Source organism: Poecilia mexicana, unplaced genomic scaffold (genome assembly GCF_051168715.1).
Source record: "Poecilia mexicana isolate PSO_F unplaced genomic scaffold, ASM5116871v1 scaffold_22, whole genome shotgun sequence".
Lineage (NCBI taxonomy): Eukaryota > Metazoa > Chordata > Actinopteri > Cyprinodontiformes > Poeciliidae > Poecilia > Poecilia mexicana.
In genome coordinates this window covers 6,213,105-6,225,270 of record NW_028263391.1, presented here as the reverse complement: position 1 = coordinate 6,225,270, position 12,166 = coordinate 6,213,105, and the positions used below count along the sequence as shown (strand labels likewise).

At 41.1% G+C, this 12,166-nt stretch overlaps 1 protein-coding gene across 1 annotated transcript; it reads right to left on the bottom strand.

Annotated features, from left to right (window-relative positions):
- Nucleotides 1–840: 840 nt before the first annotated feature.
- LOC106922065 (uncharacterized) lies at nucleotides 841–11,648 on the bottom strand. The gene is made up of 15 exons (XM_014994172.2): nucleotides 10,908–11,648; nucleotides 10,497–10,605; nucleotides 10,279–10,323; nucleotides 8,493–8,657; nucleotides 8,304–8,404; nucleotides 7,280–7,404; nucleotides 6,561–6,681; nucleotides 6,324–6,462; nucleotides 6,128–6,232; nucleotides 5,944–6,033; nucleotides 4,600–4,745; nucleotides 3,817–3,909; nucleotides 3,031–3,712; nucleotides 1,594–1,700; nucleotides 841–1,044 (listed from the first exon to the last, which is right to left on the bottom strand). The coding sequence occupies exons 3-15, from the start codon at nucleotides 10,318–10,320 to the stop codon at nucleotides 945–947; spliced, it is 2,016 nt and encodes a 671-aa protein (XP_014849658.2). The 5' UTR covers nucleotides 10,321–10,323; nucleotides 10,497–10,605; nucleotides 10,908–11,648; the 3' UTR covers nucleotides 841–944.
- Between the last annotated feature and the right edge of the window lie 518 nt (nucleotides 11,649–12,166).

Sequence of the window (12,166 nt, the reverse complement as noted above, 5' to 3'; positions counted from 1 at the left end):
GCCAAAGCAAAGTGGTGCAGAGAAACGGGAAGGAAAGGCCAGTCATCGAGTCCTGGCAGATTTCTCTCCAGGTCTCCTTTGTATTTGTTTTCATCCATCCTCCAGTCGTCACCATCACGGCTGGAAGAAAAATTGGTAGCACTATTTGAAGGACCGACGTGAGACTGTCATAAACATGATATAACACCTGTTACAAACACAAATGAGTCTTCATAAATGTTGTCATGACATGAATTCGGTAAATAATGACACTTTTAATGCAAAGTTCTATTAAAATCTGCATTAAAATTATCAACTTTGCATTAATAATGTGATTTGCAGAATGACACTTCATGACAGTCGTAAACATTCATAAAGACTCCATAACGGGTGTTATATCATGTTTACGACAGTCATGTCAGTGCTATGCACACACCTTCAAATGAGGTGCTACCAAAAACTCTCCAGACCATCATGCTGCCACTACCGTGTTCATATGTTCAGTTTTTCTCTATAAATGTAAACGTGGCAAACTGAACTTCCTATGATTTCCTTTCCAATAAGCTGCTTTTTTCCTCCAGCTCTTCCTTAAAGGTCAAGTTGAGCTGCAGCTCCTCCAGAGCCGCAATTTTTTTTTTCTTTCTTTCTTAGCCTGTCAGACTGGCCGTCTGGTTAGAAAAACGGATTCAAACTAAGGGGCTTAACTTATAGTTTTTAGATGATGATAAAGCACTAAGTGATTTTATTTTATTCTAACTTATGCAGTCCCAGCTATGAAGCATCGGCCATTTTAGCAAATATTTGACTTCATTAAATCCCTTCGAGCTGGAGATCCATTCAACCACAGAGGCAGACCAGCAATTTTGTTGCTCACACAAAACATCTCAAATTAATTTATTGAAATGAAGAGCATCTAGATGTTTTGCCTTTTTTTTTTTTTTTTTTTTTCTTTTTTTTGCAAAAAGTCAAACTGTGCTGCAAGGTCCCTCGCTGTCCTCACTGTCCCACAGTCCTCCCCCGTCCACAGCTGGTCCGTAGGTCCCTCGCTGCTGAGGAGGCGCAGGTCTGAGGACAAAAAGACACAAAGCACCAAGTTCAGGTTGGTTTATTTTCACTCAGAACCATAAATGTCGCATTTGAAATGTTTCTCTTCCTACATGGAATGATGCAACAAACAATATCACATAAAACCAAATGATCGTTGTGACCTCATCTACACGTATGATGTGTGAAGTGTTTAAAAATATGGTCAGATCCAGGAAACTGAGAATATATAAATATATGTATATATATATATCTATATATATATATATATTTGTTTTTTAAATAAAAACTGACCATTTTAACTGGACAAATAGAAAAACTATCCATCCAGAATGATCCCAGAAGCGACATGTTAATCTACAATTTATTTTGACATGAATATATTAGCATAAACTATTTGTATTTCTTACTTGTTTGAGAGAATTGACATTAAAACATGTGTACACACCTTTGCGTTATGAACTAAAAGTTCAAATACAATCTGTAATTTTTTATTATTTTTTTTCTATAAAATCGCACAGTAGTTCATCTTCCATGTGAAGCCAGTGCATCATTTATCACTGGGGTTACCTCAGGTTTTCCCTGCTGGGAGCGAAAGCCTGGAAGTTGTTCCTGACTGGAGCTGGAACTGGAACGAACCCAGCAGGTCTGCTGTCCTTCTCTGGAGCGGAATCGGCCTGATCCAGACGGTCGTTCACATTTAAAGGAACAGAGGAAGGACGTCAGATAGAGGGTTCATTATGTCAATGTGCTTTATCTGAACTAGAACACAAGAATAAGCGTTAAGTTGTTGTTTTATAAATTAATCGATTTTTGAAAACTAATCTGATTTTGTTTTGCGGTTATATCTTTTGGCCACATGGGGGAGCCAAACTCAACACAATCGCCATTTCTTCTTGCATCGCGGAGCGTTGGGGATTGGGTTTAGTGGTGTGTGACGTGCACACGCACATTTGTCATCGTATTTTCACGAATATTGCATTGACTTCTGTTCATTTGTAATTTATTTGGACCCTTATGCTAAACCTAACTTCCTCTCAATTCAAACCTTGGCCCTAAACTAACAACTAACCCAAAAACAGCATTTTAACAGCAGTCGCTCCTCACTAACTAGTATTTGTTAGGAAAATGGTCCTTACACCGTATCAAAAACAAGGCCACACATTACACAAAGACACACAAACAGTCATGTTTTTGTATTTTGGAGGGGCTTTACATTGACTTCCATTCATTTTCTACAGTCTAACCATCACATGCCTCACTAACCAAAAGTCAATTCACGCCTTAGCTCCAAACCCTAACCTCTAAATCAAAAACAGTCTTTTCCCTCATGGAGACCGAGAAAATGTCCCCACATTGTTGGCAGAAATAGGACATAAGAACCTGGTTCACACACACACACACACACCCATACCTAAGTCCAAGTTAGAAAGACCAAATAAGCTAACATTCATGGTTTCCCCATCACAGGATGTTCCTTAAAGTCCTCGGGACTCACCGTCCATCATGGCTTTGAAATGCACCTGCTCCAACACACCTGAGTGACACGATTCAATCAGCTTGGCATAAAGTTCAGCAGAAGTCCTTTTGGAGCCCATTCAATTTCATTACATGTGTAGAAGCAGAGAAACATCTAAAATGTGGATTTGAGGATCAAGTTTGATGTCCAAAGCACAGTTATAATCCACTCCAATGGCTTTTTATTCCCAGCAGTGGGGATTTTCATAGATAAAGTGCAAAAGTATTAATATATCCAGAATTTTCTGAAATTTGTCACATTGTGACCATAAGCGACAGTGTTGCTTCTTGGGATTTTACGTGATAGATGCACAAAACGGAGCCAAAAAGTGGAATGACTTTGATCAAAGCATACTCGTATCTTAGACTGACCAAGTCCAGGACTCTAATTCAGGATCAGCGACAAGATATGAAAATTAAAACATTCTGCAGCTAAAAGTCCTTTAGCAAGGCAGACGTTGGATCCAAACAAGCAAAACGTTGAAGTACCTGCTTGGATGGATCGTCCCAGATGGGCCTGAAGGCACTTTTCAGATGTGGAGGAGGCGACCCTTTCCTCAGGCTGACCAGTCTCTTCCCAAAGGAGCTGATGAGGCAAGGCGTCGGTCCGTCCGCATGCGGCCCTGCAGGGCTCCTGAGAGGAGGGTGAGGGGTGAACCTGGGAATCTGCCACCTCACACACACAGTTCTGCCTCTGGTTTCCCCCGCCGGCGCCGGCTGCTCCTGCTGCTGCCGGCTGAATGAGGGCTTCAGCAGCACGGGCACCTGGCTGTCCTCCTCGTCCTCGTCGTCCTCGTCCTCCCCGCTGTTGGTGTCCAACACCTCCCTGCGCAGGGTGCCATCCGGGCTGCAGGAGGTGACGGAGGAGTAGTCAAAGGCGGAGGTGTCGTCCGTCTCGCTGTTGGCGTGCGTCGTCTCCGGGTCGTTGGCGGATTTCACAGTGGGCTGGCTGAAGGTGCCCTGACCCGAGTCGCTGTTTTCTCCCCATCCCACGGCGTCCGGAGCGAGCAGAGAGCAGCACGCATGACCGCAGTGGCAGACGGGCTGCCTCAGGGCGGCCCGGTCTCTCAGGAAGCTCTTCCTCCTCACCGGGCTGCAGGACCAGCACTCCAGGCGCATGGAGTGACCGCCATCCACCCCGTTGGTGAGAGGAGCAGCCAGCTGGACATCTCTGAGACAAAAAAGAACTTTCAGCAGGGAAATCCCGCTTTTGGACGCCGATTTGAATCGTTAAAAATGTCAAAGCCACTGCAAGAAACGCCGAGGTCTACACACCTCTGAGCAGCAGAGCTGGACTCCTCTCTTATCTGCTGGCTCCTGGTGCAGCAGCTTCCGGAGGACGCAGTGACTGCAGCATCACAGGGGGCGCTGTTCACGTCAGGGGATGAATCTCTCAGCAACAAATTATGGCTAACATTTAAATACTTAAGTTCAAAAATTAAATCTAATAAACAAAACACATGACTTTCTCTAATTCACACATTATCAAACTTACAGAATGAATATTGTTTGATTAAATATCCAGAATTCATCCAGGCAGAATTGGTAGAATGACCTCAAATTGGTTGGATTCCTGCCATGAACCCAGCCTTGATTCGTAATTCATACTGTTACAAATGAAATGAGGTCGAAGCCACTGGAGAAGTTTGACTTGCCATCTCCAAATCCAGTTTTAAAGTGCATTTGGACTCAATGTCCAGCTGTAGCTCCCCGTTTCAACCATCTGACCCAACTTAATATGAAAGGGAATCGGTCAAGAGGCTCAAGATCAATCCTGGAATCACCAAAGCTCCAGTCAGTCATGGACTGGAAGTGTTCCTGTCCACAGTGGAGACAGTTTAACATCACCACTCAGCTAGTTGGTCTCTGGAAGTTAAAAGTCAAAGGATTCAAAATAACTCCACACTAAATTCAGGCTCGAGCACCAAGTTTTGTTGTATGGTGCATCATCATTCCACCGTAGACAAAGTGGCCCAAAAACATCAGGAAAGCCCCAAATAAAGACCATATAAACTTTTCAAAACACTGAATATCTTCTGTCCTGTTGTACTCCCTCACCTTTGCCCAGCTTCCTCGTCTTCCTCCCATCGAACGTCCTCCTCCAAGATCACGTGGCAGCGGGACAAAACACTCCTCAGAGCTCTCTCAGACCCCAGCAACAGGCTGCAGTCAGGATGCTCCTTACCGGTCCACTGCAGCAGGTTCTTCAACAGGAACGTAAGGAAGTATTGTAAGTTAAGTCAGTTGTAAAATAGCTGACATTTAGGCATCGTTGTAAGTACGTTAGCTTGCAAAAATCCCTTCCCGTGTTCATACTGCAACCACAAACTCATGTATTCTGAATTCTGGGATTGTCTTTGACTTTACTCTTTTGTTTGTTTTATGAAACCCAGTGAACTTCATCAATAGAATCTGTAGATATTACAGGGGGTCTGTTGATTTCAGCGAGCCAAATTTAAGACTTTTTAAGACCTTTTTTAAGGTCAGCCTGAAGGAAATTTAAGACCAAAAGAACTATAAATATAAGGAACAATTGAGAGATCCTTTACTCATGTTGGCTGGGAACAAAAGTGAGGCAGTGGCAAAAACAAATATTGTCCAACCAAGTGATGATACAAAAAAGCCTGCTAAGTAGCTAGCAGAGGTTTGTAGCAGCTAGTTGCCACCATCTCAAGACACTGAAGATGTCTGCACAAGCCGCAAATTACTGCCACAAAAAACAAAACTACATAAAAGATTAAATAGTCCTGCCACGGCTAAATTTCAGACTTGTGCTTAGCGTATTTAAGGCTAACTCGGGTTTTTAAAATGAATTTGACATTTTTAAGGCCTTAATACTTAGACGCATCACTTTAAGGCTTTTTAAGACTCTCTAAGGATGCACAAATATCCTGTACTAGTCTTAACATTAGGAAACACACTTTTTAAAGAAAGTCAGATGAAGTCACTTTACAGACGACACAGCGGACGACTCTCCTCCAGACCAGAACTGAACCTCGTAGCCTGTTTTCAAAACGCTAGCTAAATTAAAATTGCACATCAATCCAAACTCGCCCCTCCCAAAAGTAAAACACGGTGGTGGAAGGGTCATGGTGTGGGGGATACTCTTCTTCTTCAGCAGTTCCACAAGGTATTGACTCGTGAGGGCTGAACAGAACTGCATGCCACGCGTTTCTGAATTTGCATTGTAATATTTTCATAGAAAAGCAGAGTACCTCCAGTCAGAGGCTTTTTTCAAATTCGTTGTAATACAGACCGCTACAGGTGATCTACAATAACTCTTTGGATGGTCTTGAATGAATATGAATCACAGCGATATTTAATTTCCCTTTAAGCACAATGTTGTGTTGATCTAATCACGTAAAACACATTCAAGTTCAATTCTGACTCTCGCTAACTCACCTGAATGTGACTCAGGTAGCTGTGAATCCTAGCAACAGGAGCCAACAGCACAGAGAGCAGTTTTATCTCCTCTCTCTCCATCTGGCTGCTCTGTGGGAACCACCAGAAAGTTGCCATTGGTGACCATGTCCTCCCAGTTGTGCTGTCCTGGTGTGAGGTCAGCACATTGTCACACGTCACCTACCTGTGTTTGGAGGCTTTTCCCTTGCTGATTGAGCCGGTTGAACTCGAGTGAGAGGAACGACGCCAACGTCGTCGTGTATCCGAGATACATATCTGAAAAAGCTGTCTGGACAACCAAAGTCAAAGTCAGCAGCTTGCAGCCGGAAATGTCTGGAAGTGACTTTAAAAAAAAAAAGAGGGAAGAGGGAAGATCTCACGTCGTTTTGGCCGATGAGCTGCACCAGGATGTCGCCGACCAGAGACTTCCAGTGTTCGGCGGATAACCTCTCCTGCAGGGTGTTCCTGAAGAGCACATGTCGCTGCAGGAGCTGCTCCACGAACCTCACATACGTCTGACTGGGCCACACGACAGAGGGGAAAACCTCAGTCACACAGAGCAAAGCAGAAACTTTCTCTCCGGTTTTAACACCGTTTTAACCCGAGGCGGGACTCACTGCGGCTCTCCGGTGGTCTGGTGAGCTGGCGGTGTTTTGTACTTGTCGTATAGCTGGTTCAGGGTCGACACGTATTCCCACTCAGAGTGCAGGAGCTGCATGGCCACCTGGTGTCGAGCATCTGCGCAGCAAGAAGTGGAAGTCTGGTGTTGGAATAGTTCATTTTCATTATTCATTGTTCAGATCATTATTCACTTTGGAAGCTGAGCGTCCAGTCTGCACACAGAGCAAAGGGCCTTATGTGAAACACGGAGGCCAGGAATGGCTGCAAAGAGGCTGTTTGGCCAGCAGAGGGCGCTGCTTGGTTTCTCACACATGAACTACAACTTGAAAATAAATATTTGTAGTTTATCTTTTAAGGGCCTCAATTTGAAGGATTAAGAAAAAAATTGAATAATAACTCAGAATTAAGAAAAAAAAACAACTAATAAATTGATTGTAACTTTACCCAGAAAAACCTTTGTAGTCTAATTTACAGTAATTGTATGAGGAAAACAAGCTAATGAAAAGGCATGAAGTCTCTATTTTTTATTTGTATGTTTTATTTTTGTTTTTTTGAAGTTTGGTGCAGTAGGACCCCAAATAAAATCCTGCTCAGGGCTGAATCCAAATTGTATTCCGGCTCTGGTTGAATCCCATTTAGAAAGTTTTTAAATGCCCCTTTCCCCCCAAAAAAATTGTTTTAATGGAGCAGAACATTTCAGAACCTCGGGGCTGACCTGTTCCTTCGCTCAGCCCGGCCTTCAGACCCTGGAGGAAGCAGTGAAGGAGCAGTTTCCCTCTGGACAGGCAGGCTGGTGGAGGAGCACAACACTCACAAACACCGGCTGGCTCTGCTGGATCGCTGGAAACAGACAGGAGACAGATGGAGAGAGATTCTCAGCTGGTCTGACGTATTTTTTCAGTGATTAAAAATATCACACGTTTTGCTGCCTGCTGCATTTATCCAATCTGAAAACATTTAAAAATTAAAAATCCTTCTCTATGGCCTTAGAAGATAAGATAAGGTAAGGATAGCACACAAGAAAAAATCAAGAATAAGTAAATAAATTAATTAACACAATAAATAGCAATTAGTAGTAATAGTCTTAAGGACACACATTGCATATGTGTGTGCACATATAATACTTATAATAATGTAATGCATTATATAATGCATAATATATGACAGATATATGAAAATTAGGCCTATCACAATAATCGATAAATCAATTAATCACATGATAAATTAAAACAAACTCAGTAACTTCCCTTGGAGTGATTTATCGTTTTTCTCTTTCTGCCAAAAACGATACAAAAGTCTTTTTGGAGGATAATTTTGTTTACCGAGACTTTGTATTTAATTTTATTTATTGTTTCTGTTGTTTTGTTTATTTATTTTGGAGACTTAAAATGTCTTCCAGTTCCAGTGCTAAATGTTAATTAGAATTTAAAGTTTAGTGATATTTGAAAATGTATTTTATTATTATTATTATTATTATTATTATTATTATTATTATTTATTTTTTTTTTTTTTATGCCATTACAATTATATTAATTAAAAATCGTCTCACGACAACAATATCATCATTTATCGTGATAACGTCTGGAACAATTTATCGCCCAGCAAAGTCTGTTATCGTGACAGACCCTCTGTATGACATAAAGAACAACCTTAAAAATCAGAATCCTGCTCAAAATGCCTGTCTGGATTTCCGCCCTTCTAAGCCAGAGTGAACATTCCTGGTTTCTTATCCGTTGTACCTTTCTCTTGGTTTGGACGTGAGGCTCTTTCCGTCCGGCTCGGGTCCGGGCCTGTTGCTGTACAGCTGCACAATTTGACTCCTCAGTACTCCAAGTTCCTCCTGTGGGAGGAAAAAAAAAAAGCCCAGTCACAGTCAAACATTGATCCCTGTTGCCGTGCGCTGGACGGACGGCTACGTCCCGCCTCACCCTCAGCGACTCGACCAGCGCCTCCAAGCGGAAAGCTTTTTTCTGACAGCTCTTCCGGTTCTCCTCCAGCTCCTCCCTCAGGTGCGAGTCTCCATGCTGGATCCGACCGAGCTCCAGCAGGGCGCTGGTGAAGCCCGTCTTCAGTTCTGTGACCATGAACTGTAGCTACGGAGGCACACGGTGAACATGACGCTACAGTGGCTTGATCTTTTCTGAAACGGTTCCTGTTACAACCATGAACTTTCAATGTGTTTTATAAGATTTTAATGTGGGGGGAAAAAACACACAATGTAAAGTAGTTAAATGGGAATGAAAAGAAAATGATGCATGGTTTTTATTTTACATCACACCAAAGTAAAAAAAAGCAACAAAAATAAAAACTATCGTATTAATATAAACAGCGTCTCCATGTTGAGACATGATGATTTTTTTAAGTAACGTGACAAAAAAGTCAATTTTTTTAGATTACTATTGTTGAGAAAATAAATTTAAAATAAGCTAGTTTTAAAACTAAACATGTCTTGATTCAAATGGCCTAATTGTGGTTTTGAAATTAGTAATGTATTCTGGCTCTTTGACCTTTATTTTACCTGTAGTTACAGCAGATGGTTTGCTAGGATCGTTTGAACTGCCTTTTGTCTGTGGGAAAACAATACAGTGGAAGTTGTAGCTTTTCACACTCATCTGTGAAAGGCCGTAAACACGGCAGGGGTTTCTGGCTTGAGAGAGGGTCAGAGATAGCTCCTGGTTGGAGGAGCAAAGATACGCCTTATTTGAATAAATTAAATACAAGAGGATAAAACTTTCTACACAGGAGTAACAAATCAGATTTGCTCTTGCAATTCTCCAAAGATGTCTTTGCACGTCTTTGTTTTCTTTCTTTCCTTCTTTTCCAAGTCTGTGAGGTAAATTAATGTATGTCTCCGTTGTTCTGCAGTTTCTGGTGTAAGTTTGTGCATTGTCTTACTTCTAAGTTTATGCATTGTCTTATATTGGATTAAACTCTGTAATTCTGTGACGTCAACACGCATTGTTGTTTCCTTGTGCCTACACGTGGCCCGCCGAGAGGACCTGGGATCTAAAGGAAGAGAGAGAGCCAACTTTTTTTCAAAGTTAACCTATTTTTAGGAATTTCTTCCTTAACACTATCTTCTTTAGATTTCTTCTAATTTTTTTTAAGAACCAGTGTTTCATTTTTATATTGAGGATTTAAAATCAAGATAAACATAAAATGGATGCATATTAAATAAATGACGATTCCATCATAATGACAAGGAAAAACAGATCTAAAACTTTTTAGTGTCATTCTTTGTGGAAATAGACATGAACTGGGTCAAAGCTAATGTCCAAAAGAGCCACTGAACTAGACCAGGGACAAACAGACAGAACCACAATGAAATGTCTTAGATTAAAGTACATTGATGTCTGAATGACCTAGTCAAAGTTCAAACTAAATATGACTAAGAATTACAGTCCAGATGTGTGAATTGGGTTGAGATGTGCTTCCAAAGACAGGAACTGTCTTATTGTCTTATGTCTTATTTTTAGAGAAAAATATTGAAACATTTCATTTCCTTCCCCTTAACAATTATCAACCAGTTATTTGCCTCTTCAATAAAACATGTTGAACTTTGTGGCGTTCACTTATAAAATGAAGCTACAATCAAACGATCTTGCTCACTGGAGAGGCTGCATCTGCTGCCTCTAGACAAATACAACGATGGAAGGATTTACCGTGTACCGTCTCTTTAAACACACCGAGCTCGGCTGACGACGGGAAATTTACCTTTGAGATTTCAGAGACGAGCTCTGCCTCTTGGGGCTTCATGACCTTTGCAGAGAGAAACACAAACAAGCCTGTTTGCAAACACGCAGCGACTGACGAGCACAAACTGAGCAGCCCGTCTGACGGCTTCAGGGATGAAAGCCTGCCTAAAACCACTTCCACTTCAAAAAGGTGGATTTATTGTCTCTTTGCTCCTCGTGTTCTTGTGTTTGTGTTACCTGTTCAGGTGTTGCTCCTGCCAGCAGACCCTCTGCTAAGGAAGTGCTGAGCGAGCCAAAAGAGCCGCAGGGGGAGATGGTGCAGGAGCCAAGATCCCTCCTTAGAAATCTGCAAACAGAAGGGCAGGCAGAACCCGGAGAAACGCGTCGAATTAAATTCAATTAAAAAAAAAAACAAAAAGCCAAACATTTTGTCATTTAAACAGCCGTTAAAAGTAAAACCCAGCAGAAAGCAGGTGATGTTTTAACTGATCAAATCCCATATGTTAGTAATCATATGGGCTGTAACGTCACTCAAAACTTTGAAAAATCCTCGTTATAATGTAAACGACACACAACCGTCCAGCTATTCTCAACTAAAACTTCAAATGAAAATAACTTGTGTTGCAGAAGGAGTTGGAAAACACTCACCTGGCTTCACGTTCTTCTGCTTCTCCATCCAGTTTGAAAAATGTGCACTCGGTCCTGGAGTCTTTAGGCGTTGTGTGTCGTGTGCTGCTCTTGGTGCCGCTCCGTGTCCACAGCAGGTCTCCTCCTGTGAGGAGGCAGAGCTTGTAGCTGCCTCAGAGGAAGGATGCGAAGCACGCTGCAAATCAGAGGGCTGGAGGTCGTCTGTTGTTTTCTATGATTGTTCTATGAGGATCGACTAGATCAGAGGTCTGCAACCGTTCCAACCTGGAGCCACTTTTACTGTCAGGCCAGACAAATGAAACTGGTTTAGAGCTGCAAAATGTTGAGTTTTGACAAAGAATTTTAGATAAATATAAGAAATACAGGGAATTTCATAGTTTTAAAGAACCACCATTTTATTTTTACGTTTAGGATTTAAAATAAAGGTAAAGATAAAATTTTGCAAAAAAAAAAAAAAAAAAAGGAATGCATCTTTTTTTCCTTTGGTGGGATAGAAATAATGAAACTTTTAAAAAAGCATATCAATTCCAACCTAATGATGAGAAAATCTACATTGAAGATAGAAAAAAAACACACAAAAAACTTAACTGAGAATATTTTAGATTAATTTCAGTAATTTTCTAGGAACAACTTGAAACAAAATCTTCAAATCTGTAAATTTCTGTCTTCTGGAGCTCAGAAATGTTCTTTTTTCTAGAAAATTTCTGAGGTTAATCTCAAAATTTTTGAGTTCTAACTCTATTTATTCTTTTGTTCTTTTTCTACCTACAGCTGCCCAATACACTGTTGTAAAAATCAGATCCAGAAACAAGATATTACCGCCTCTCTTTCAGTGCCAGTCTTTGTGGGAAAATCAGTGCAAATAAATATTGCTGCGAACCCAAAAAGCTACATTTGTTATATAAAATTAAAAACATTAGCTATCTTTTTTTTTTTTTCTTTATCCAAAGTTATTAAGAGTCATTGTGAAAGGTCAAAAGAGCCACTTGTGGCTCCGGGACCATAGGTTGCAGACCCCTGATGGATCTGGAAACCATGTGTCAGACATTATGGTGCTTTGCAAAAGCTTTATTTCTATTGTACTTTTCCACATGCATTTAAATTACAAATTTAAATGCATTTTGGGGGGAGTTTAAATGTAGGAAAACACAAAATAGAGAATATTTGTGAGGTGGGAGTAAAAGAATGGAGGGTTATTATTGAAAATAGGTCTGGACTTTGACTGGGCCACTCCATTAAATGAATTTAATTTGATCTAT